The following is a 27,739-nucleotide window of genomic DNA, read 5'->3' as shown; positions in this document are numbered from 1 at the left end:
AGTATTTTTTGCTAGAAAACTACTTAGAACCCTCAAACATTATATATATATATATATATATATATATATATATATATATATATATATATATATATATATACATATATATATATATATTTAGCAAAGACTCTGGAGAATAAAATGGCAGTCATTGCAATATTTTTTGTCACGTGGTATTTGCGCAGCAGTCTTTCAAACGCCATTTTTTGGAAAAATTACGAAAAATTACATTTCACTGCATTCAAAAAAAACTAAACAGTAAAGTTAGCCCATTTTTTTGTATATTGTGAAAGATGATGTCACGCCAACTAAATAGATACCCAACATGTTAGGGTTTAAAATTGTTCACACCCGTGGAATCGCGACAAACAATAAAAATCTCCATAGGCGACGCTTTAAACATTTTAACGGTTACCAGTTTAGAGTTAGAGTGTAGCTCTTTTTTTTAAATTACTGCTCTGGCGATTGTGGCGATATCTCACATATGTGGTTTGAACAGCGATTTCATTTGTGGAGCGACTTCTGTATACGTTTTTTTTTCGTGCGCAAGCCACGGCGGCTAAAAATTCTTATTTTTTTTTTCCTATTTATTTATTTTTTTCATTTTAGCACAGGTTTTTAAAAAAAAAAAATCTGATCACTTTTATTGCTGTCACAAGCAATATAAACATCCCTTATGACAGCAATGTGCAGTGACAGGTACTCTTTATGGAGGGATCGAGGGTCCAAAAGACCCTAGACCCCTCCACTGCACTTCCATGTATTCAAAATGCAGAAAACGGCATTTTTGAATACATTCACTTTTTAAATCAGGCGCCTTTAGCAGCCGAGTAACACGGATGTGACGTCATGGACGCCGCCTCCGGGTTACGTCATCGGAGACCCGATCAAAGCCGCATGGCTGACCACAGTTGAAGCTGAAGGTTAGGTATGGCAATTTTTACATAGTTACCTGTACATTGGTCCAATTTGGGCCAATGTAAATATGTATCTCCCATACGGGATCCCCTTGGAAACTGAAAATCACTGTAGTATGCACCAATACAACAGTGATCATCGCTGGTTTCCAGATCCTTTGCCGAGCAGCTGCTGCATTGCCAATACAGGAGATTATCCACTTGACATGGGCACCATTCAGAAAACACTTTGCATTCATCTAGAGAACACTTTGAACATCCTTGATGGATGCAAAGTGTTCTCTGATTGAACAAGGTAGAGATTATGATATCATCTCCCCACTTCTCCACCTTGTCTATATAGAGAACAATGGGACCTGGAAACTAGTGGAGATGACTGTAGTAGCTGTGCTATTACATGCATGGTACATGCATACTTACATTGGTCGAAGCTGGAGCAATGTAACTATGTAAAAAAAATGGCATACCTAAACTTCAAATTTATCTTAATACTACATTCTAACATTATTCTAAGCAATAATGGAGCATATCATGCTTCCCTCCCTAACCCCCTCAGCAAAACAAACCTGGAAGGCCACAGCTGTCAGAGGATGTAATTATAACACTGCAGGGGTTGGAAGGGTTAAATGGTTTTATTGAGGAAGCTTTGGGCATAGGCTGGATAGATTTAATCCCAAGCATTAATTTGTACTTTAACCACTTCAGCTCCGGAGGATTTTACCCCCTTCATGACCAGGCCATTTTTTGCTATTTAGCAACGCTGTACCCAAATTAAGTTTATATAATTTTTTTTAGAGATTAGAGATTTCTTTTGATGGTATTTGATCACCTGGATTTTTTTAATATTTGTGAAATAAATTATACATTTAAAAAAAAAAAAAACATTTTTTTTTCCTTTCTGCTATAAAACATAGTGTATCCAATAAAACACAAAAATCCCCCAAAAAAGCAAACCGAATTTCTTCAGAAATGTAGGTGAATGTATTCTGCTACATGTCTTTGGTACAAAAAAATCCCAATAAGTGTATATTGATTGGTTTACATGAAAGTTATAGTGTCTACAAACTATAGTGTACTGTAGATTTTGTAATTTTTATGTTTTATTTTTATACTACTAATAGCGGTAATCCGTGACTTATAGTGGGACTGCAATAGTGCGACGGATAAGCTAACACTAAGGCTGGCCATACACTATACAATTTTCTTGTTCAACTTTCCTTTAGATTTACCAAAACCATGTAATATAGGGTCAAACCTAAACACTTTCAATTTGTATGCAGTCAGGCAGGCCCTTGCACTACATAGTTTAAGGTAAATCTAAAGGAAATTGAATAAGAAAATTGTATAGTGTATGGCCAGCCTAAGGCTTCATGTACATGGGACATTTGAAAACCTCTCCTGAATGCAGGAACTTGACAGCTAGTAATTGATGGTTAAAAACGTCCATTTTGCCGCGCTTACATGCCGTGTTTAATGCGCGTTTAACGGCGTTTACGTTTAGAAGCATTTTTACATTGTAAAATGGTCAGAGATGTATCCCCATTAAAAAACACCTATAAACAAAATGCTTATAAGCGTGAGTTACCGTGTTTACCGCGCGCGCTGTTACAAGCATTTGGGGTTTCAAATGCCAATAAGCGTTCATCTTGAATGCAATTTTTTGCTTTAAAAAAATTGCACTCAACTCAACTGCCTCTAAATGACTCAGTGTACATGGACAGATAAGATAACATAGAGGGGAGTTCAGGGGCTGCTGAAAAAAATGCCCGACTGCTCCTAAACGTCCGTTTAGCAGCTGCGGTGTACTTGAGGTCTAAAGCTGAATACACACTATCCAACTTTTGTGGGTAGATTTCCTTCAGATTTACCTTTTCTATGTAGTGCAAGGGGCTGCCTGATTGCATACAAATGTAAAGTGTTTAGGTTTGACCTCATATTATATGGTTTTGGTAAGTCTAAAGGAAAAAGTCTTCAGAAAATCTTATAGTGAGTATGGCCCTTAACTGATGCTGGGGGGGGGGGGGGGGGGGGTTAACGGACTACCTGCCACTGATATCACTAGTGACACTAATACAGTGGTCAATGCTAATAATATTCACTGTCACTGTACTATTGACACTGGCTGGTAAGAGGTTAACATCTAAGGCGATCAAGGGGCTAAATGTGTGCCTAAGAATGTTTACCGTGTGTACACTTTTTACTAAGCAATGTGTTATTTTTTTTTTCCCTGACGCAGTATAAGTGTGGTGGGTGGTCGTAAAGTGGAGAAACTAAGATTTCAAAGCCATGCCAAAAAACAGGAAGACATGGAGGAAAAGGAGTAGTAATGCCTGTGGTCTCCCTGCAGCTGATCTTTTCACCAATACTGCCCTCACCATTCTTTGTTATGTACTGTGTCTCTGTGGGGAAGCAGCCATGTTGGTAGTGGCAGGCCTTTGCTTCCTCGTGTCAAAGCCTCCAAGCAAAGGTACAGTGAGCATCACAGCAGTAAAATCACCAAAATTGTACCCCTGAGACTAGCAGTCAGGAGCAGCAGTGCCTTAGATCTCACACAGCAGATATAAAGGGGTTGAATTACTATAGGCCGATATACTGTTCACTTTGCAGTGCAGTTGCTCCAGAGCTTAGTAGATGAGTTAAGGCTTCAGTTTTCAAACAATAACCAATCACGTGCAAGGGGAAAAAAAATGCTTTTTTGCTTACAAATGATTGGATGATGGAAGTCAACAGAGATTTTGCTCAGTTACTAAGCTCTGGAACAACTGCTCTTGCAGAGTGCAACTGCATTTTGCAAAGTGCACTGTCTGTTTGCCTTCAGTAAATTAACCCCAAAGTGCGAGGCTGCAGGCACATAAGTGTCTATGCTTACTCATTTATCAGGAAGTGCACTGTTATTTTTCAAGAGGAATTTCAGACAAAATGTAAATTTTTTATAGAGTACTGTTTAGGCACAATTAACATTTCTCATTGTGTTCTATAGCATAGCAAATCTTAAAGCGGAGTTCCACCCAAAAAATGGATCTTCCGCTTTACGGCCTCCTAACCCCCTAACATGCCACATTTGGCATGTCATTTTTGTAGGTGGGGAGTGGGTACCTAGTTTTGACAGGTATCCGCTCCCACTTCCACTTGAGCCGCCTAGGTGGCTTGAGCGGAAGTTCACCTCTCCCCCTCCCTCCCTGCAATCTTCTGGGACACGTCACAGGTCTCAGAAGATTGTCCGTCCACTCAGGATGCGCAGCATGACTCGTGCATGCGCAGTGCACACCTGGCTGGGAAGCCGCACGCTGTCACAACCGGGTGCCCGCACTAGTAATGCCGTCACTGCATGGAGAAGAAGGAGAGAACTGAGGTTCCCGCTGGCTGCATCACTGGACCGTAAGACAGGTGAGTGTGTGTTTATTAAAAGTCAGCAGATACACTTTTTGTAGCTGCTGACTTTTAATATACACAAAAACGGATGGAACTCCGCTTTGAGTTTTCTAAGTTTTGTTCCACTTTAAGCTTTCTTAACCACTTGCCGACCGCCGCACAACTATATACGGCGGCGGTCAGCCCCGCACAGGCAAAGCGACGTAGGACTACGTCGCTAGCCTGTGAGGCTCTAGGGAGCGAGCGCGCACCGCCGGAGGCGCGCTCCCGCTCGCTCACGGACCCACCCGATGTCCGCCGGTCACTCGCGATTGTCCGTTACAGCGGGAGAAAGGCAGGCGGCTAATGTAAACATAGCCGCCTGTTATTCTTCCCTGTGTAAGAATGGAGATCATACGGTTCTGCTATGTAGGACCGTTGATCTCTGTTCTTACACCTCAAGCCACATCCAATCACAGTTAGAAGCACACCCCTAGGGACACACTTAACCCCTCCCTCTCAAAAAAGTTAACCCCTTCACTGCCAGTGTCATTTTTACAGTAACAGTGCATATGTATAGCACTGATTACTGTAGCAATGTCACTGGTAACCCCAAAAGTGTCAAAAATGTCAGTCAAGGGTCCGATCTGTCCGCCACAATGTCTCAGTCCCGCAAAATAAATCGCAGATCGCCGCCATTACACGTTAAAAAAAAAAACAACAAAAATGACAAAAACCTTTCCCTTGGTAATAAACGCAATAACTTTTGCGCAAACCAATCAAAATACGCTTTTTGTGATTTTTTTTACCAAACATATGTAGCATAAAACAAATTGGCCTAAAATGTTAAAAATTTTGAATTTTACATTTTTTGGGGGGAATTTCATATAAAAAAATGTGAAAAATATTGTTATTTTTGCAAAATTGACGCTCTTTTTTTGTTTATAGCGCATGATCAAAAAATTGCACAGGTGATCAAATACCACCAAAAGAAAGCTCTGTTTGTGGGAATAAAAGGACATCAAATTCGTTTAGGCACAGCGTTGCACAACCGCGCAATTGTCCGTTAAATTCACGCAGTGCCGAATCGCAAAATAGGCCCTGGTCAGGAGGGGGGTAAAATCTTCCGGGGCTTAAGTGGTTAACACTAGTAAGTTATATATTCCCTCTAAATGTTTTTTTTTTTATAAACCAAATCCTGGGGAACCACTGCATTATACCAGGCAGGGAGCCTGAACTTGCAGTATTTGTCAAAAATCCAAACCCAAAATGATTTCACTTTCAGATCAGGCCAAATTCTAGACATATTTGGATAATACAGCCAGTGCTTATTTACTGAGGGTCCATGACAACTTTAATTGACATATTATAGAGCCATTTATTTTATTGCCAAGAAACTGCTCTAGAATTATTTAATTACTAAATAAAGACCGTAGCTTAGTATTGCAACCCTAGTCAACTAAAACAAACTAGTCTGTCTGATAACATAAACAGAAAGCTGAAAAGCAGAAAGACCGAATGTGAGAACACAAGCAGGATGGAGATCATTTACAGGAAGTAGTGCAAGAAACAAATGAGTGCTTTTAGTAGCATCTAGAGGTTCACATACATGTTAATGTGTATCTGCACTTATGCTTATGCTATGCTATGAGTGACTTCACATTTACTGAGAAAAAACGTTCCCCTCAGTGTGATCTACGCACATTGTAGGGGCTCTAACAAACTTTGTAGCAGAATCCTACCTTTTGTTGCTTTTCAGAAATATATATATTTTTTTACCATGTTCTTTGGAGACTGATTCTGAATGAAGTGTCTGGTTCTTTATAATCAGCTGGTGCATTCTCAGTGTTCTAATGTGTCCCTTAAAGCGATAACAAACACACATTGTTTCATTTACATTGTCCCTTCTATTTCTGTATGTGGATGATGGTACTGTAATTATTTTAATTAAAAAAACAAAAAGTAACTTCTTCCTAATCGTTATACAGCTCTCACATGACCCAGATCTTTCCCAGCCTGTGTGCAGGGAAACCTAAGCAGGGGGAGCTTCTAGTCCTCTGCTGCTGGTCACATGTTCAACATAAAAAAAACATAAATGATATCAATAAACTGTTTAAATTGTCATAGAAATATATATTTGAAATTAAATCTTTATTATTTTGTGGAAATAACATGGTGTGGGCAGATTTCTGCCAGTCACACGCCCTTCCAGCCTGTGCCTTAGAATAAGAGGAAGGTGAAGCCTTCATTAATCTACATGTAATATTCCACCCTCATTGTGTTTAGCTGGTTAGCCGATTAGCGGGCATGGAGGAGGAAGGAGGGAGTGGTCTGTCATTTATCACTGTGTATACTCCCAATTGTGTGACTCCATAGTCACATGGGCTGCTCAGATGTGATTGGGAGGAAATGTTCAGCATTGAAACTCACTGAAAACTGAGCATGTGCTGAGTTGCCAACACGAAAAAGAGGAGGAGAGCACCCCCCAATGGGACTTTAAAGGTCTTCCAAAAATAATGTACTGCTGTTAGCAATGAAAAAAAGGGGTTTTATGTAAAAAATATAATTTTATTCAAAAAGAGTAAAAAATAAAAAAGACATAATACATACATATGAAACAGACATGGGTGGCTAGCCCTAAAATGACCACATCATATGGTAACTAGGTACAATGTAACAGTATAGTAGGTACAACAAGTGGTAATTACACCCACTGCCAACACTGTTTTGCAAACTCCCTAGCTGAATTGGGGACATGGATAGAAGGTGGAGATGGAAAGCAGCAGGATCAACCAGTTTTTTGGCAGAATACAAATCTCATAGTGACTGAGTATGAACAACATGTAATACACCATTTATTGATAGTTTTTTTTTTATGATGTGGGTTTAGTGACAATATCAGTTAACCCTTGGGAAGTATCTCATGAAAGCTGAAATTCCATTTGCAGTGGGTGCCTAAAATGTCATTGTATCTTACTGCAGGCTTCTGGGGAAACCAGTAAGCCAGTCACCCGTGCAGAAAATAACCTTCCTGGGAGCATTATGGGTTTCCATATTCCATTGAATTTTATAGAAAATTACAGCGGCTGCAGATTGAAAAGGAAAGGTCATATTTAACAACATTACTTTACAACAAGGCTTGCACATGCTATATTAGATGCAATTTTTTTTTTATTTGTTATTTTTTGCCACAAAAGTGGATTTACCCATAAATGTTTTACCTGCTGGGAAATATAAAGAAGGCAGTACCTAGTGCCTGAACACAATATTAGTTTTCCTTCAAAGTACCCCAGAACCACAGTCTTGATTTTGGGAGGAGAATAGTATGTTTGTATACCCCCTTCCAATTACAGCATCTTGCTATTGGCTGCTAAATGTGATGGATATCCTCAATGGACAATAGCGACATACAGAGGGAAGGTGGAGTACACTTTAAACTTTTACCAGCCATATGACAGTACTTATTGTCTTATATATGCTTGCTATCTTCCTGCCAAAATATTGTAGTTCCCCCAAGGGTGCCTCAAGCGGAAAATCTATTTTTTTAAAAGCAGAAAACCTCTGCCATAAATCGAATGCTTTTCTGAACCTTTTACGTTTTTTTGCAGCCATCCTCTATCACCTGAAATTAGCTGAAGCTTGTGATTCCTTTTTTTTTTGTCTGCATTACCTAAAGCCATATCTCTACTGACTTTTACAGGTACTAACATGAACTAGACACATTTTATTCTGTTTCCATCTCAGTGCAGGCCAGTCTTATATAAAATCAACAAGGCAAAGTTAAGCTTTGACAGCTATTACCAGTCATGCTTGAAACATTATCGACCATAGCTAGCGCTCCCGATGAAAGACTGAAATATTAATTTATGGTTTGCTAAAAGTAGAAGAAAAAAAAAAAATAAATGAGTTGAAATTTGCGTATAGAGAGATACAAGTCCAATAAAAACAAGTTACTGCTTCAGAGTCACAAAGGACATTAATTCTAACCACAGATTACATAAATGACAAGCAAACATTGTGGGAAAACAGTAGCAACTCCTCCAAATCACTAGAAACATTCGAGTCCTCAGGGCAAAGCAAACATTTGTTTTCAATCAGTGGCTCATTATGTACTCTGCTTGATGGAGAATCTGATTCATGCCATCAGTTCAACAGTTCCCAAAGTTTCCTTAACTTTCTACAGGTTAAATCAGGCATTCTGTCGCTGCTTTATAGAACAAATTCATTCTCATTACATTTCCAGCTCAGACGTACAGTCTTGGCACTGAGAAAGGCCAATAATACACTAAAGGCCTGTGACAGCCAAGAGGTGACATTTTATAAGCACACTTTTTTTGACGCATGCTAACACCCTGACTACAGAAATTTTTCTTTGAGAAATCGCATTTACTAAAGGAATAATGCGTTGAGGAATCACATTTACTAAATAGACACAAACAGAGGATTCACATTAGCATTGTACATCGACATTGACATCTAATCTTGTACTTTTTACTCAATATGGCCTATTAGCTTCTGAAATTGATGAACTGATCTAACCATGCCTGTCAATGTTTTCAAATAATTGCCCAACACTTTACTACTTAGCTGAAATACCAAAGGCCATCTTGCAGAAATGTCTTGCAGGTCCACATAATATGATCTACTAAATTTTGACACATTTATCAAATTGGATGGGGTGTTATAGCAATATAAAGGGTTATTACACTGATATGCTGTGCCAAACTGGAGCTTAAACCCCTCCTGGCATTCTAAGGATACATATACAAGGAAAAATGTGAAGGTTTTTGTTGCCAATCCCCTGAAAGTGCTAGTTGCTTAGCTGTCTATGACAGCATTCCAGCCAAGAAACTAGTATTTTCAGAAGGGAAGTCATTAAAAGCAGGCTGGTTTTGCACTGCAGTAACGTGCATTACTGCAACACACAGTGGCACACTCTGCATATATTTATGTGTTGCACTGCCATTTTCTTTTTTAATGCCCCCCCAATGCACTTAAGGATCACACCTCCAATGCACCTGCATTGTAGCACCCCACAATGCATGGTAATACACTACAGTGGGTTGTGGTGCACTGCATCAGAAAACATAGCGCAGGTGCATTTTCTGGTCCAATGTGGTGCATTGCCATCAAAATCAAATGAATGAACTACCTTAAAGCTGTGCATGTCAAGGTGTTTGCATTTCTGCACAAGACTAGAAAAGTCTGAATGGGGCCTAAAGCCCCGTACACACGATAAGATTATCGAACGATCTGTCGTCCGTTTTTTGTGGCATGCTAGTCTGATGTGGAAAGTGAAGAGGTTATTTTCATACGAATTTTCCCGTACGACAGAATTCTAATTCAGAAGTGATGTCATGTGTTGGATTGCTTTGTATGTGTTCTTTCATCTCTGAGCATGCCTAGTCTTGCTCTTAAGATTTTTTTCCGTCAAAATCTGTACTAATCAGATGAAAATCGGACGTTGTATTACGGATGACAAAGATTTTATAGCCTGCACATCAGGATTTTGTCAGCCGAAAATTCGGAGTTGGCTGTCGAAAACACCATACTAACAATCCGAAAATCGGCAGATCGGTCGTCGGACGAATTTTCCCTTCAGATTTTCTTATCGTGTGTACGGGCCTTTAGGTATGGACCAAGAACAAGTATTGAGAAAGTGAAGACAGTGAAGTGAAAACTCTCTCTCTCTAGGCTGGCCCATGTGGCAGAATGAAAGTAATCATTTGATTCCCCCATCCATGCTAAACAGCAACTAATTTTTATGCAGCCACTGCTCAAGACAAGAATATTCCATCTGGCCCTACCACAAAAGTCAATGAAAACTGAGTTCCACCCTATTTTAGATACTCAGCCCCCAGTATTGCTAATCACAGTCCCATTAATGTTCGGAATGTTTTTGATTTTTTTTTGTAAAGCATATTACCTTTTTTGGTCAGTAAATAACTCCACTTTCTCTGTACCTCGCCACGGCGAGGTATGTCATATCCAGCCGCCCATTGCCTCCTGGGATATAAGTGTCATCAATCCCAGGAGCCAATGGCATCCTCCACTTTAATGAGCACGCTGCGCTTTGTACACACTGCTCATGCACGAGATCTTGAGGTGCATGCTGGGTAACCATATCCTGGAAGAAGCTATGAGTGGACTTCAGATGCTCACACTGAAGATGGGAGCATTCTTGTTACAGAGGTTACTGTGAGCACATTTTATAACTATATAACAGAAAAAGACACTATTTACAACATACCTGAATTGGATTAGATAACCCAAGACTATCGCAGTGGTGTTTTTTGTGAAAAAAAAAAAAAACTGACCGGAACTCTGCTTTACAGTTGACTTTAGTTGGGCTGGGTGGTGCCAACAGGGCCATCAATTGAACACATTTTGGCCAATTCATTGGAAATGGACAAAATGTATGTAAAAAAAACTGACCGAACTCTGCTTTAGAGTTGACTTTAGTTGGGCTGGGTGGTGCCAACAGGGCCACCAACTGAACACATTTTGGCCAATTCAGTGGAAATGGACAAAATGGAAGTAACACGCCAGACTCTCCACCTGACAAAGTCACAATTACGTACATATGAAATGGTCAACATATGACACCTGTTTTATAGACAGATGCACTAAATACCTTTATCTTTATCAATTCATGTTAGATACTTTATTGTCTCTATATTCTCATGAGCAATAGAGATTATAATGTCTTAAAAATAATAAACACGTTTTTAAAATTATGTAGCAATGGTTATTTCTAGTATGCAGGAAATGATTTGCATAAATGCAAAACCCAACTTTGACAAATATCACAGATAATCATAGTACCTGGACCCGAGCTGTATTTACGAGCTACCAATGTGACAATGCACACACGACTAGCTAGCTCTCTATCATCACTGCTAAACACATGACTGTAAATCAAAGTTTCATCGGGTCAAACACAAAACATGCAATGTTAACAATGTGTAAAAAGCAAAACTGCACACACACACATTTAAAGACAATAAGTCTATTTCGATGAATTCATCTGTGGTGAACATCCCTTTATAGGGGCACGTCACATGCAAACCTTAAAGAGGAAGTAAACTTCCCTCTAATGTTTGTACCTATAGGTAAGCCTAAAATAAGGCTTACCTATAGGCACTGTAAATACTCCTAAATGTGCACAGTTTAGGAGATATTTACTGTTCACTGCACTGATGATGTCATTGGCGCATGCGCTCTGAAGGAACGACCGCCTGAGCCGTTTCAGGGCCCTGTGCCGTGGCTGGCAGCTCCCAAAGGAAGATGGGTGAAGATGGATGCTGTCTCTAGTGGGAACAACGAGGGCTTTGTTTTCAGGTAAGTTTCACATAATGCGCCAGTATGCGATACATACTAGCTCATTATGTGACCAAAAAAAAAAAGAGGCAACTTTCTCTTTAAGGGAAGAAAAAAAATGTGTAAAATCATCTTTTATTGGTTCACAGCAATACAGATTAAACCCCAGCTAAGGTGCAATGATACGTTGATCTAGTACTTTCATCCATCAACAAGTAACACTTGGGTTCTTCACTAGCAGTAGGGAGCCAGTGAATGGCTACAGAGGATGAGTGCTGCCAAATATGCCAGACATTGCGACCAGTGAAGCTTTTATAAACGCTTTTCTCCTAATAGGAGAAAAGCAGCTTCAAAAACACCTCTAAACCTAGTCTTTGCAAAACACATTAGGTGTGTCAAGCGCTTGGACATTTTTTTATTTTCATTGGCTAGAATATACATTTATTCTGGCCACTGAAATGAAAAAAAGTGCAAGTGCTAAACGTGCCTTGCGCATAAGTGTGTTTACCCAGGTTTAGGTGCGTTAGGCATTTTTTAAAGGATACGTCCACCCTAAACACTAAAATCGCTACATCTATAGACATCCACGATCTAACACTAACCTATCTAGCCCTGTAAAGAAGAAATCAGTATACATACCTTTTTTTTCGCCGATCCGACCCGATCTCCAGCGGTGGAAGTTCTGCAGAGGACACGGCTGACAACGGCTGTGAAATGAATGGGAAGTGACGTCACCTATAGAGTTACTATGGGGCTTCCGTTTTCAAATGTGTCCTCTGCACCCACCTCCACAGCAGAGCCATGGCTGACAGCTCAGCATTGGATCAGGTTGGATCGGCTAAAAAAAAAAGGTATGTATACTGATTTTTTCTTTACAGGGCTAGATAGGTTAGTGTTAGATCGAGGGGGTCTATAGATGCAGGGATTTTAGTGTTTAGGGTGGATTTATCCTTTAACCACTTTACCACTGAGTACTGGAATAGTACTGCGGCAAAGTGGCACGATCCCGTCTGACGACGTAGACCTACGTCGCCAGACTCCTCCCCTGTAGGCGGCGCTCGCGCGCCGCCGGAGGCGCGCTCCCGCTGTTTTCAATCACAGTGGGAGTCGGGCCAGGGGAGGAGCAGCGGCGATCGCCGCTGCTCTGCCCCGATCGTCGGGGATCTAGTGTGGAGATCCGCCCGCCTGTGTAAACACAAGCGGGCGGATCTCCTCAGTGACAGGGAGTGACAGATCGAACTGTTCAGCATAGCTGGACATCCGATCTGTCCCTGTCTCACACAGTCACCTCCCCACCCACACGTCAGTAAGCACCAGGCATACATTAACCCCTCCCTCTCCAATAAAATTAACCCCTTCCCTGCCAGTGTCATTTTTATAGTAACAGTGCATATTTATAGCACTGATTACTGCAGTAATGTCACTGGTACCCCCAAAAGTGTCAAAAATGTCAGTCAAGGGTCCGATCTGTCCGCCGCAATGTCGCAGTCCCGCAAAAAAAAATCGCAGATCGCCGCCATTACTCGTTAAAAAAAAAAACACCAAAAATGACATAAATCTTTCCCTTTGTTAGTAAACGCAATAACTTTTGCGCAAACCAATCAAAATACGCTTATTGCGATTTTTTTACCAAACATGGGTAGCAGAAAACAAATTGGCCAAAAATTTAAAAAAAAATTGGTTTTTACTTCTTTTTTGGGGGGAATTTCATATAAAAAAATGTTAAAAATATTGTTATTTTTTCAAAATAAACGCTCTTTTTTTGTTTATAGCGCAAAAAGTAAAAATCGCACAGGTGATCAAATACCACCAAAAGAAAGCTCTGTTTGTGGGAAAAAAAGGACGTCAATTTTGTTTGGGTACGGTGTCGCACGACCGCGCAATTGTCAGTTAAAGTCGCACAGTGCCGAATCGCAAAAAGTGGCCCAGACGTAAGACAGCAAAATGCTCTAGTGGTAAAGTGGTTAAACTCTAAAGCTCCTCTCCTGAGGGAGACTTTGGTGGAGGTTGTTTCTGCCTCTAAACACCTGTAAATGCCTATAGTGTGCATGGACACATAGGCTAACATGGAAGCTCAAACGCCTGTAAAAGTAGCATTTTTTAGCTCAAGTGTGCATGAGGCCTAATATAAACAACACAACCTGCCACTGCTTTTAACCTGCTACAGTATCTTTCCAGCCCTGAAAAGAAAAATCACTAATGCTTTAAAAATGTTTTCTTCTCTGATAATCCAAGGCTGCAGACAAGGCCATAGTAAGAGCACGAGAAGGCAGCTTGGCCTGCTAATTGGGCATTCCTGCACAAGATTTCAACTCTAACAACCCCCACTGTAACAAATATCCGCTTATACTTTGTGTAGCCAAAGACCTGCATGTATTGGTGACAGTATAAAATAAGAATGAAACAAACTGACAAATATCAAACTGTAAATGAAATAGGACTGTATTTAAAATTTGCATTAAATTCATAACTAAAATATTTAAAAGGAACTGTTTATTATGCAATTGTATTTAACCACTTGCCCTCCGGAAGATTTACACCCCTTCATAACCAGACCATTTTTTACTATGCTGTACTGCACTAATTTAACTGACAATTACGTGGTCATGCAACAATGTACCCAAACAAAATTGATATCTTTATTTTTTTCACACAAATAGAGCTTTCCTTTGGTGGTATTTGATCACCTTTTATTATATAACAAAAAAAAAGACTGACAATTTTGAAAAAAAAAAAAAACAATATTTTTTTATTTTCTGCTTTAAAATATATCCCATAAAAATTAAATCTCTTATTCAAATTTGGCCAAAATGTATTCTGCTACAGGTCTTTGATTTTAAAAAAACCCAATAATTGTATATTGATTAATTTGTGGGAAAATTATAAAGTCTACATATTATGGGATATATACTGGAATTTTATTTTTTTTATACTACTAATGGTGGCAATCAGCGACTTATAACGGGACTGTGAAAGTGTGCTGCCCAATCTGACACTAACTGACACTTTGTGGAACTAACTGCCATTAACATCACCAGTGCCATTATTACAATGGCACTGGTGATGTTAATGGCAGTTAATATCACCAGTGCCATTATTACAATGATCAGTGCTAATAATATACACTGTCACTGTACACACGACACTGGGCAGGATAGCGTTAACATCTAAGGCGATCACGGGGTAAAATATGTGCCTAACAAATGTTTGTGTGTATGCTGTTTGCTGCTTTTACTGGTTATCTAGTTGTTTTTACTCCCTGCTTAGCAGGGAATAAAAAAAAAAAAAACAACTAGATCACCTGTCACTAAACACAGCTCTGTGCTGTTTACACTCACAGAGCTGTGTTCTGTTAGACTCTGATCGCTGGGTGCCCGTGGTCAATCACTGGCTGATGAATCACAGTGCGGGTGGGTGGGTGCGTGTGCCCCCTTCCCAGATATGCAGAATCACACACACACATATGTATATATATATATATATATATATATATATATATATATATATATATTATATGATTCTGCGCAGAGTGGCCACCCTGCAGCAGTAAAGATATATGAGCCAGTCAGATATTATGTTATGTACTATTCCAGGCAAAAAGTTTAAAAAGTGTCTATTCATTTAAAAAAAAAAAGGTATTATTTTTTAAATAATGAATAAATACCCAAATTCATGCATGTTGTTATCCCCTGCAAAGCAGCACAGGGATTGGAATGGAAGGGCCAGTACTGTTAGTCTAAGTCAGTGGTTTCCAAATTATGCCCCTGGGGCCAGATGCAGCCCTTTGCTTGCCTTTATCTGGCCCTTGAGGTACTATTCCTTCCAATGACACCAACAGTGGGGCATAATTCTTTCCACCGATACCAAAAATGGGACACTATTTCCCCAGTGACACCAACAACAGGCAGTAATTGGGGTTTAGCATCTCACTAGTAACATAATACATGTTATGTTATCTGACCGCTGAGCGTGCAAGGTAGGTTATATTATTACAATGTCCATTTTTTTCCTGCAATATCTGTGTTGAACAGGAAGTGCCTGCAATAAAAACAGATATCAAGATTAATGGGCCTGATTTGGTGACAACAGAAAAAAATGAGAAAAAATGTGGCATTGTTGCTAACAGAAACCAGTCAGCGTTCTGTTTATTAAAAATATAACTATAATGGAAGGCAAAACTTTTTTCTTCTTGGCTTTGGATACAGTAGAGTGGGATCAGAATACCCGTCAGGTTTTTTAATGTTTTCTGTGCTCCTGTTAGGGAGATTCATCCTGGTGTCCATTAGCACTATAAGTAAAACTGAAAAAAAATCCAAAATTTTGAGTTGTCACCAAAACAGGAATAGATCAGAAATCTTGCATTGCGGGCACCACATCTGGTGATTTCCTCACTTTGGAGGCATTTCCTCTCAGTTACTGTTGTGGTTATTAGACCATAAATTAAGGGAAAGGAAATGACAAAAAACTGACAGAGGTTATAACCCTTCCTTACTCCATCCAAAATGTAAAAAAAAAAAGTTTTGACCTTAGTTCTACTTTTATCAAGGTTACTGATTGATCAGTAGGCAACAACATCACTTCTGTTCCCATTTCCTTTTTTTAGTTTTAATGAATCAGCCCCAATGAGTCACAAAATATAACAATTCTTGGTTTGTATATAAACAATAGTTCATCATTGGCCTAGCCTGATTTTTCTGGTGTGCGAAGCTGGCAGAGTCTAAATGTCTGTGAAGGGATGTGTGCTCATGCATAATAACAATTTATAACCGATATGAATATTGCATATGTTTTAGTGTAATCCTGAATGTGTAACATTATATATTTAGAAAGGCTGTCTTTTGACAGTCAGTTGTATAGACAGGCAGTTTCTAGAAGAGTACTTGACAACCAATAGGGAATATAAATGAAATACTTCTTTATATAAGGTAGTGTTTTTATATTTATTCCAATGTATAAAATGATGTTTAGTCTATATTTAGTTCCAAACAGCAGTGGAAGTAGATTTGTTTTCTTTTGGTGACCGTGCCAAGCATGAAATTCCCAAGCAGAGAAATGCAAGCATTCTGTGCATAGAACTCTCATAAATGGATTGGTAATATACACCAAAGTTTGGAAGGCAAACTGTGAACAAAACAAAGAAATGACTTCTGAAATAAATATGTAACCTGATTAGCTATTTGTGATTCTGCTTTTTGCCTTTGAAGGCACTATCTGTAAAAAAAAACATTTTGGCCTGCAGCAGCAAATCAGACCTTTCTCTGCTAAACTCCTGCTTTTGTGGGCTCTGGTCCCCAAACAGCAATTACTTACAGTTAAATTTCTACATTGAACCTAACCCTATTATAATTCATTATTTGGGAACTTGCCCAAAGCTGTGGGGAACCAGTTTGTAACCTTTGGGGTGTTGCTGTAGTTGTGTAGTCCTTTCTCCCTGGTTATAACAATGGTGGTTGTGGTAGAAATGACAGGAAAATCATTAAATGTAATGGGGTGACAGTGGTTTGCCATGCCTGTAATGTAATAGTGGTCATACGCTTCTATATATGACTGTATTGTCAACCAATTTACTATCCAAGAGAAAAATAAGATTAGAAAATTAGAAGACTGAAAAGAACGGTCCATGCGCCATACACTTAAATATCATATTGATTTATCTACTGTACTTTCCAACAGCCTGATTTTCCATCCAGAATCATTTCAACAAAATCGATTAATGACACAATATGTGCGTTTTCGATAATTCATAGTTTCGATCATGTAGTTTGATTCTGTGAAGAATCTTTAAATCAGATTGCCATTTGTATGGCTGCCATATATATGATATGGTCACCAGTGCCGGAAGAAGGTTATCCAGCGCCCAGGGCAAGGATAACAAACAGCAGCCCCCCTTCCCTTAGGTTTAGGGTCAAGGTGCCCCCCATCCCTGCAATAAACCATTGTGCCCATGGCAACCCCCCCCCCCTCCTGCCCACCCCTTGTCCCGGCCCTGATGGTCACCATAACATACAGGCTAATACAATACAAAACTGTTGATCTTAGTGGCATCTAGTGGGATATGCAAATAGTCTGTCTAATATACTGTGTGCTATATGCCCTCTTTCCTAAATTTAACATGTAAAAACAATCCATGGACCTTTTTAAGGGACATATAGAATCAAGAATAACACTGCATATATAAAAACCTTCAATTTTATTTTTACATTTAAAAAAAATACAAAAAACATAATTCAGAGAACAAAAACAGTCAAATGTAAATTTTCCGGGTTCACTCAATTATTCGTAACCAATGTAATCAACATGTGGACTTAAAATGTGTTTAAAATGATCTTTGTCAGGAGTCCATGTGAATGATCAGTATGATGAAACCCACAATTCTCTCTCAAAAAAACATAGATTAGTTGGAATCCATAGGATGTAAAGCATCTTTCTCCCATAGGGAAAGGGGGGCAGAAAGTTATTTTATACTACAAAAGGTGTATACAGGAAAGTGTATTAAAGAAACCCCCACTGGGCATCCATAACCCTCCATATTCAGCCATATAGAAAATATCACCATGTATAAATTAAACGGTCAAAGAGCAACACCATCTATGTATCAATATAATAAGCGGTGGGCCTCTAGCTTTTCCGTATCATTTTATCAAGCGACACACTACAAATCCCATAGTCTCTTATCCAGTATTTCTCAACTCTGGTCCTCAGGGCACACTAAGGCTCCTTTCACACGGCCGCTCCGCTGCTTTCCGTGTGTCCGCAAATCATCCTATTTTTTTGCGGATGATTTGCGGACATAAATGTAAGTGAATGGCACTGCGGATGTCAGCGGAATACCATCCGCTGACATCCGATTTTCCTCCTTTCAGTTCTGTTCCGTTTTTTGGAACGGAACAGAACCCCATTTTTCCATCCGTGTAAAAAACGGAAAGGAAGGAAAATCGGATGTCAGCGGTGTCATCCGCTGACATCCGCAGTGCCATATACTTACATTATGTCCGCATATCATCCGCAAACGGATGGGATGATATGCGGGCACACGGAGCGGATGACAGAAATGTCATCCGCTCCGTGGAAAAAAAAAAAAAAAAGTCCCGCAGCGGACCTTTCACACGGAGCGGCCGTGTGAAAGGAGCCTAAGAGGCCAGGTTTGCAAGAAAACTGAAATACATCACAGGTGATATCATTTGCTGCTCAGTGATTGCAGTATTCCAGTCTGCATCTCCCCAAGGTAATACCTAAAATCTGGCCTGTTAGTGTGCCCTGAGGACCGGAGTTGAGAAACACTGCTCTAATCCATTGTCCATCTCGGGAATGAGGGTGGCTACATCTCTACATATAGTAGAACAAACCTAGCCACCCATTAAATGAATGTAACTTTAACCCTAAAATCATGTTTTACTTAAAGAGGAGATTCAGGCTCCCCCCCAAAAAATTAAGTCAGCAGCTTCAAATACTGTAGCTGCTGACTTTTAATGTTAGGACACTTACCTGTCTACTTGTTTTTACCTGCAATGTCTTTACCTTAGCTATTTTTTCAATCGGCTATCGGGTGCTGGTGCTGCCATCTTGACTAAGGGAAACCAGCAGTGAAGCTTTGTGGCTTCACAGCTGGTTTCCTACTGTGCATGCATGAAGCACGTTGTGTTTAGTAAATAGGCCACAGTCTTTTGGGAGCTGTGAAGGGTCAGAAGGTCGTGGGGGAAGGAGAGTGGACCAAACTTCTGGCTCAGTTCCGTGAACTGACCTGGAAGTGGGAGAGGGTACCTGTCAAGGCTAGGTACCGCCTCCTCCTCTAAATGTGCCAAATGTGGCAGCGAAGAGGGGGGGGGGAGGAGGCAGACAGGGGAGGAGCTCCACTTTAAGAGCAGAAGCTTGCACTGAATATGGAAGACAAAAGACTACCATAAATATCTTTTTTAATTATTCTTTGATTTTGAATTCACAGTTGGCACCCCAATTACTCGTAAATCCTTCTATGAGACCAGAACTGTAAAAGAACCCGATACCCTTCTGCACCGGATCGGAAGGGCTTATGTTTATTTTCTATGCATCTTTTCTACTTGAAACACAAGCCTGATGCTGATGGACACAAAGCTTGTAGGTTAGGTACCATTTCCAGATGCTTCCAGTTACTTTCACTAGTGTTAAACATCCAGCCAATATAACCGGCCAGGGAATAGTGAGAGGGCCAAAAGGAACCAAAAAGCCCCCTACTAAAGCACAGTGCCGCGTACCGGATACAACTGCTGAAGGATTATACAGAACATGAGTTCTTCATTTTAGCAGCAGGTGTTTGGTGTGCAGCAGCTGCACCGTGCATCATTTCAAATGACAAACCAAGGAAGGAGCAATAGAAACCTATCACTTGCAACAAATATTAGCTCCCTTACTAGTACAGTATTTATAAACAAAAAAGAAAAGAAACATGAAACTAAAACTACTTGAAACATTTGTTAATGAAATAAAATAAACAGGCTACAATTGCATACATACTATCAGTGGAGGCAAATAGACTTTTCACTTTGCAATGGAAGTTACTTTTTGCATCATCCAATCATGTGCAAGCATAATGCTGCTTTTTCTTTATGTTCCTCGCACAAGGTTGGGTGCTCTTTGCAAATGAAATCTCCCCACATTCTTTAAGCTCAGGGTGAAATTCCCTTGCAAAGTGTCTGTTTGCTTTTAGTAAATCAACTCCACCGCATAGAAAAGTGACATTTTGCAAACGAGATACAGCCATGACGATGCTGAAATTTACAGCAAATCAGAGACATTTCCAAAGAATTCAGAACAGCATTCAATATGAACCTGAAGACCAAAGCAACGTGAGTCCCCTAATGCATTATTGAAATCCAATTTACACAAATAATAAGAACACTTGTATGACCTGAAAGCCAAAGCACGTGACTAAGAACAGAGTTCACATACAATAAAGCTGCACGTCCCCAGCCATTTTCACAAAGTACACTGTGAGTCACAGGCAAAGCCCACCAGCAACAGTTTGTGGTTTCCGCCTTCCTTCCCCACAAGCAGAAATCTAATTATGTATTGGATAACAAGCTTCTAACACTCCATATTACTATTTCAGAACCTTCTTTCACTTCTTAAAACCAAGTGACACTACTTCCTTTTCAATGTGTGAGCAGAAGACAAAACACAAGCTTTGACTGCCCATTCATTAACATAATAAACTCTTGCATCAGGATCCTTAAAGAACAAGTGCAACAAGATGTGCCCATCTTAGTGATGAACTAATATTACTCATAGGGCACTAACTCTTCAACTATTTTAACACAAAACATCCCCACATTGTGTGTAATTCAGCTTAAAGGACTAAAAGTGTATCTAAAACCAAAAGCAGCTTTCCTATTCTTAAATGTGATGGCTGCAGTGTTTTTCTTTTTTTAGCCTTTATTTTCACCTAGTGAGTAACACACTTCCTGTCTGAGGGTGGCTCCGCTCCAGTGGAAGAGCAATGGGGATACCCTTTGACAGCTGCATTTTCTATCTGGGGAAGTGTTAGATGCACTAGAAGATTTAGAAGGATGTGACCAACATATAAAAGTTGGCTTTCAACTGACATGTTTAAAGTTTTATGTTTATGTTAAAGCAACATTTTTTTTTTCCTTTTGGGATAAAGTTTTTACATAAATATAAAAAAGCTAAACCATTGTAAGCAGCCAATCAGTGGTAAATGGGTTGTCTCAACTCTCTAACTGTCACTTTTGCTGGTCTATTACAGGAAGTTGAAAAATAAAAGACTTAACCAATTTAAAATAAAGGAAAAAGCCTAATAAGAAAAAAAAATGTGAACACCATATAAGAATTGGTTAACTGCATTTGAATTATTTGTTTTTGGGTTTAGATACACAGGGGTTGATTTAATAAAACTGGAGCGTGAAAAAGCTGGTCCCGCTGCGTTGTAGCCAATCAGCTTCTAACTTCAGCTTGTTTTATTAACTTTTGACAGAAAACTTGGAAGCTGATTGGTTTCTATGTAGAGCTGCATCAGATTTTGCACTCTCCAGTATTAATAAATCAACCCCACTAATTGTAGCTATAATATTGCACTTGCAATACAATTGAATACTCTCCTTGATACTTTTTATTTACACAAACAGTAGATTTTTCAGGAATTAAAGATTGCCGGGTGTTAGCTCTTCTTCTAAGGTCCAAGCAGTACTGATCATTGGTATTGCTTGGACCTTCAAGGAAAGAGGTAAACACCCCTGAAGTATGTCCTGAAAATGTAATGCTGAACCCCAGGGAAAGGAAAAATGGACTGCCCTTGCACTGCACGGATAAATGTTTCTTGAGTTCTATGTGACCTCAATAAAGCAGCTTTACTGCCTCAATCCTCCACTCTGGAAGGCTCCTTTCCCTTAAGACTGGTCTCAGCAGCCTCTTCTCCCCTATGCTCTGCTGATCACAGGTCCTCTGACTTCATCTCGTCCAATGTAGAGCCTATAGCCATGCACTGGACATGGGGATGCCAAAGAACAGTCCACCACCATAGGGAAGTAGAGGAAAGTGTCAGCTGCCTGGAACTGGATACAAAAACATTCTTTTTGTGCCCTCGAAGATCTAAATAAACATTTAGCCCTTGTTCACATTGAATCTAGCTTTGAAATTGTCTGACTTCATCTAAAATCACACTATTTGAAAGCCACATGTCATTGAAGACATCCGTGTGGCTTTATGCACAGATGTCTATTCAAGTCACATCCAAAATTGCCAAAAGTAGTACAGGATCTACGTTTTCTAATTGATGCGGCAGCGCAAACTCAGCGTTTCATCAACTTGAACATGGCCATTATCAACAATAGGGTATGACTTGTGAACGAGGGCTAAAAGCAATTGTAAACCCTCACATATACCCTGTGAAGTGACTGGCCCCAGGTAATGATACACAGAGATGAAACAAATCATCCTACATAAGTTGTATCCCTCTATCTGCAGTCTTCTCTTCTCTACATCTGTTCAAAGTGCTCAATTTTAAAGCTTGTCTGAGAAATCAGAAAAATAGGGGATGGACAGCTGAAGTTACACTCTCAGAGTAAGGAGAGCTCTTAAAGCTGATTAGAATAAAGGGACACACTTCCCTCCATACAACACACAGGAACAGAGCTGAGACTGTCAACCAACTGGTGGTCACCTTTTTCTCTTGGTGTCAGGAAAACATGTCAGAAGTGACTCATGCTGATAGCAGAGGGAGGAAGCAGTAGACAAAAGTGACACAGTACTCTTAATTGAGACAAATACACAATATAGAGCAGCTTCTCTCAACCTTTTCAACTCAGAAATAACTTTCTGATTTCAGGGAACCCTACTAAAAACTACTATATCTACAACTCATGATACATTAGTGTGATTGTCAGTGAGAAGAATGCTCCTTACACTTGTGGTCATGAAGAAGAATTACCCCTTACAGGTAGCTAAAAAAGATCAATGGTGTCAGTGGGAACTTATCTGAGTGGCAGAAATTGCTCATTGCTCAAGGAACCCCTACTAATAATTACTATACCTGCAACTCATGATGCATTTGTGTGATGATCAGCGGGAAGAATTACCTCCTTACAGATCACTAATAAAGATCAATGGTATCAGTGGGAACTTATCTGAGTGGCAAAAATTGCTCATTGCTCAGGGAACCCCTACAAAAAAATGACTATACTTACAACTCATAATGCATTTGTGTGATGGTCAGTGGGATGAATTTCCTCCTTACTGATAGCTAAAAAAGATCAATAGTGTCAGTGGGAACTTATCTGAGTGTCAGAAAATACCTTTTTGCTCAAGGAACCCCTACTAAAAATGACTATACCTGCAACTCATGATGCATTCATGTGATGGTCAGTGGGATGAATTTCCTCCTTATTGATAGCTAAAAAAGATCAATGGTGTCAGTGGGAACTTATCTGAGTGTAAGAAAATACCTTTTTGCTCAAGGAACCCCTACTAAAAATGACTATACCTGCCACTCATGATGTGTGATGGTCAGTGGAAGGAATTTCCCCCTTATTGCTAGGTAAAAAAGATCAATGGTGTCAGTGGGAACTTATCAGAGTGTCAGAAAATGCCTTTTTGCTCAAGGATGCCCTACTAAAAATGACTATACCTGCAACTCATCATGATGCATTCATGTGATGGTCAGTGGGATGAATTTCCTCCTTACTGATAAGCTAAAAAAGATCCATGGTGTCAGTGGGAACGTATCTGAGTGTCAGAAAATGCCTTTTTGCTCAAGGAACCCCTACTAAAAATGACTATACCTGCAACTCATGATGTGTGATGGTCAGTGGAAGGAATTTCCTCCTTATTGATAAGCTAAAAAAGATCAATGGTGTCAGTGGGAACTTATCTGAGTGTAAGAAAATGCCTTTTTGCTCAAGGATCCCCTACTAAAATTACTATACCTACAACTCATGATGTATTTGTGTGATGGTCAGTGGGATGAATTTCCTCCTTATTGATAGCTAAAAAAAATCAATGGTGTCAGTGGGAACGTATCTGAGTGTCAGAAAATGTCTTTTTGCTCAAGGAACCCCTACTAAAAATGACTAAACCTACAACTCATGATGTATTTGTGTGATGGTCAGTGGGAAGAATTACCTCCTTACTGATAGCTAAAAAAGATCAATGGTGTCAGTGGGAACTTATCTGAGTGGCAGAAATTGCTTATTGTTTAAGGAACCCCTACTAAAAATGACTATACCTACAACTCATGATGTATTTGTGTGATGGTCAGTGGGAAGAATTACCTCCTTACAGATAGTTAACAAAATCAATGGAGTCAGTGGGAACGTATCTGATTAGCAGAAATTACCCATTGCCCAAGGAACTCCTAGCAACCTCTGAGGAAACCCCAAGGGAGTTCTGTCCCTTGGGGGGGGGGGGGGTTCCTTTCTCTTCACCCTGGAGGAACCCTAGGGTTCTATGGACGCCTGGTTGAGAAACCCTGCTATAGAGGGATATGCTTTGTTCACATTTTATACCTGAGGTTTACAACCACTTTAACCCTTGCATTGTGGGGCAGCCCATTTTTCCTTTCCTTGGATTACATTTTCAGGGCAAGCTTTTGAGATGTCTACCCCTTCTTCCAAGGTCCAACCACCAGTACTACCTGGACCTTAGAAGAAGGTTCAATGGAACATTTTTTTTTCTCAGGAGATGAACTTAAAAAAGTATCACAGACAGTACTTGATTAGAAAGGACAACACACAACAATGTTGAACTGATAGAATTCAGCAAACTTCCAAAAGCCAAGAAAGCAACCCCCTCCCAATGCAGAAATGATGGCCCACCAGTGATGGACCTGTCAGAGTTGGCACAGTGAAATGGATGTACTCACACGAAGACGTGGTAGACAAAAGCCCAGCCCCTGGGTCTCTCCAGCACGTTGTAGAGATAGTTTTGGAGCCTCCTGTACTTGACGTTCCTCCGGCAGCTCTGACTGCTATTATAAGACAGTGGCTTCCCTAACAAGCTCATCCGAGCTCCTTGCTTCCCCCGCCGGCTCTCCTGCAGGTTCCCCGCTCCTACCCCAGCACTCCGGGCCGATTCACCTGTCCCCAGCAGCAGCAAGCCATCTCCTCGGTTGGAGTTAAGGAGGACTCTGCTGCCCCGGCCGCACTCCACATCCTTCATACCGTAGTAGCGCTCTCTGCCCCGTCCTCTCCCTCCTGAACCGCTCTTCATCCAGAGCCCAGAGCCGCCAGGCTCCTCGCCACCGCTATGGTTACGGGGCATGGCATCCCCGGCACACAGGGGCACCGCCTGGAGAGGGAGATCGCAGGCTGCTGTCAGATCAGATCGGATACACAGCACATGTCACAAATCCTTCACTGTCATTTAAACTTCGGCATAGTCTTCAAGGAGCAGTCCGCCTTGCCATCGGATGCATCATCCCACCACCCCTCTCTACCCACTGGTGTCTGCCTCCTTCACTCACACCAGCAACCCTTTACAAAGTGTTAGATCCAGTGCGATCCGATCACCAATAAAGCTCAGGGATGGGGTTGTGCTGTCATCAGCTGTCACTGGAACCTGAAGATGATCCCATCAGCCTGGAGCTGGAATTCCCTTGCTCTGTGCACAGGAGGGGCCACAGCACTCAATGCAAACACAAGTGATCCCACAGCTCCCTACATCCACTGCTGGAGGAGGAAAAACAACAGATCACACACATAGGATCAAGTGGCTGTCAAAGGAGGGGGGGCAGAGGCGGCCAGTCCAACTTGTAGGCAGCTCCTAGCCCTCCCTCCTAACTTTTACTGAGCGCTGCCAATCCTCAGCACTTGCACTATAGTCAATGGAGGGGCTGCTGCTGCCTGCTGCCTGATGCTGAGCACTTCTTCATGTGCCTGATCTGGGCTCTCTCTCTACAGATTTGCTGCTGCTGATGTGGGAGTGGAGGAGGGGGGGATGAACAGAAGCTGTTAACACTGAGACTACAGGCTGAAGTGTGGGGGAGAGGCAGCTGGCTGCATTCCTCCTTCCTCACCACTGCATCTTGGCTTTCTATTTCCTGCAAGTCTACAGCTACAGCCCCAAGTCACAGGTGCAACCACAAACTTAAAGTACAGCTCCAGTCTCCTAAGACATTTTTTGATAAAAGCACCCCCCTGTGATTCCTAGTACTTGTACTTTATTATTTGGATATTAGCATAACTGTCCTCATACTTGTTACTTGGAAATCTGTAATCTCTTGCTTGATCTGGGAAGCAGGTGTTCTGCCCAAAACTCCAACTTGCCGAGATCGCCAACCACGTTATTTCCAGTGGGTGTACACCAGGAATAATTTCAGATTTCCACCACTTGGGTTTTCACACAACACCGGCAGCCTATACACTCCGGTAGATGTTATAATTAGTGCAGATTGTTAGTCCGCCGCTGGTAACCAGAAACATGGCGGCCTCCAAGGCAGCAACAAGTAGCGGGTGGACTTAAGCCTCGTACACACGCAACGATTGTTGGCCGTGAATTTTCAGCCAACGTCCGATCGACTGATTGTCGGCTTGTTAGTATGATGCTTCCGACAACCGACTCCCGAGTTTTCGGCCGAACAAAATCTGGTGTGCAGGCTATAAAATTTTTGTTGGCCGTCAACAGAACGGCCGATTCTCCATCAGTCAGTACAGATTTCGGCAGACAAAAATCTGATGAGCAAGACTGGGCATGCTCAGAGAAGAAAAAACACACGGAAAGTAAACCAGCACATGACATCACTTCTGAAGTTGGTTTTTGTTGGCCGAGAAAATTAGTGTGCAGTCTAGAGCACATTTCAACCAACACAACAACACTGGACAAAAGACGGCCGATCGGTCGACCGATAATCGTTGCGTGTGTACGAGGCTTAACAATCTGCACTAATTATAGCATCTACCGGAGTGTATAGGCTGCCGGTGTTCCGTGAAAAAACCCTACCCGTGAGAATTCCCTACCCTCGTCACTTCCGGTGCACCTACGTCATTGAACAGCTGAGCAGCCTAGCTGTGCGCATGCTCTAAGCTCCGGAGGGTAGGGATTTCTCACGGGGTAGGGATTCTTTTACGTTACACCGCATCAGCTGTTGCCGCGGTTACATGAAAACATCTCCGCTGCAACATGAATCATCTCCGCTCCTACCCCTGTGACTTCCCTGATCTCGGCTACTAAATGTAAAAGCGGCGGCGGGTGTATGAAAATATAATCACGGAGCAGAGATCTCCGTGATTTATATTTTCATACACCCGGCGCTTTTACATTTAGTAGCCGAGATCAGGGAAGTGACAGGGGTAGGAGCGGAGATGATTCATGTTGCAGCGGAGATGTTTTCTTGTAACCGCGGCAACAGCTGAGGCGTTGTAACGTTACAACACACTACCGTGAAAATTCCCTACCCTCCGAGCATGCGCAGTGCTAAGCTCCTCAGCTGTTCAATGACGTATCCGGAGCTGTGAGCATGCGCACTGCTAAGCTGCTCAGCTGTTTCATTACGTAAGAAGTGACGAGGGTAGGGAATTTTCACGAGGTAGGGTTTTTCAACGTTACACCGGCAGCCTATACACTCCGGTAGATGCTATAATTAGTGCAGATTGTTAGTCCGCCGCTGGTAACCAGAAACATGGCGGCCTCCAAGGCAGCAACAAGTAGCGGGTGGACTAACAATCTGC

The 27,739-nt window shown here is 41.0% G+C and overlaps 1 protein-coding gene across 1 annotated transcript in view; it reads right to left on the bottom strand.

Annotated features, from left to right (window-relative positions):
* Positions 1 to 26,056, bottom strand: part of KCNQ5 (potassium voltage-gated channel subfamily Q member 5) — a 749,354-nt gene extending 723,298 nt beyond the window's left edge. The window contains exon 1 of the mRNA XM_082251332.1: positions 24,937 to 26,056. Coding sequence (XP_082107458.1) covers positions 24,937 to 25,334 — 398 coding nt within the window. The 5' untranslated portion in view covers positions 25,335 to 26,056. The remainder of the gene's footprint in view (positions 1 to 24,936) is intronic.
* Positions 26,057 to 27,739: the final 1,683 nt, after the last annotated feature.

This window comes from Pelophylax lessonae (genome assembly GCF_965119305.1).
Source record: "Pelophylax lessonae genome assembly, chromosome: 3".
In the NCBI taxonomy this organism is placed as follows: Eukaryota; Metazoa; Chordata; class Amphibia; order Anura; family Ranidae; genus Pelophylax; species Pelophylax lessonae.
The sequence above is the reverse complement of the archived record's forward strand: the minus strand, read 5'-3'. Positions and strand labels throughout refer to the sequence as shown.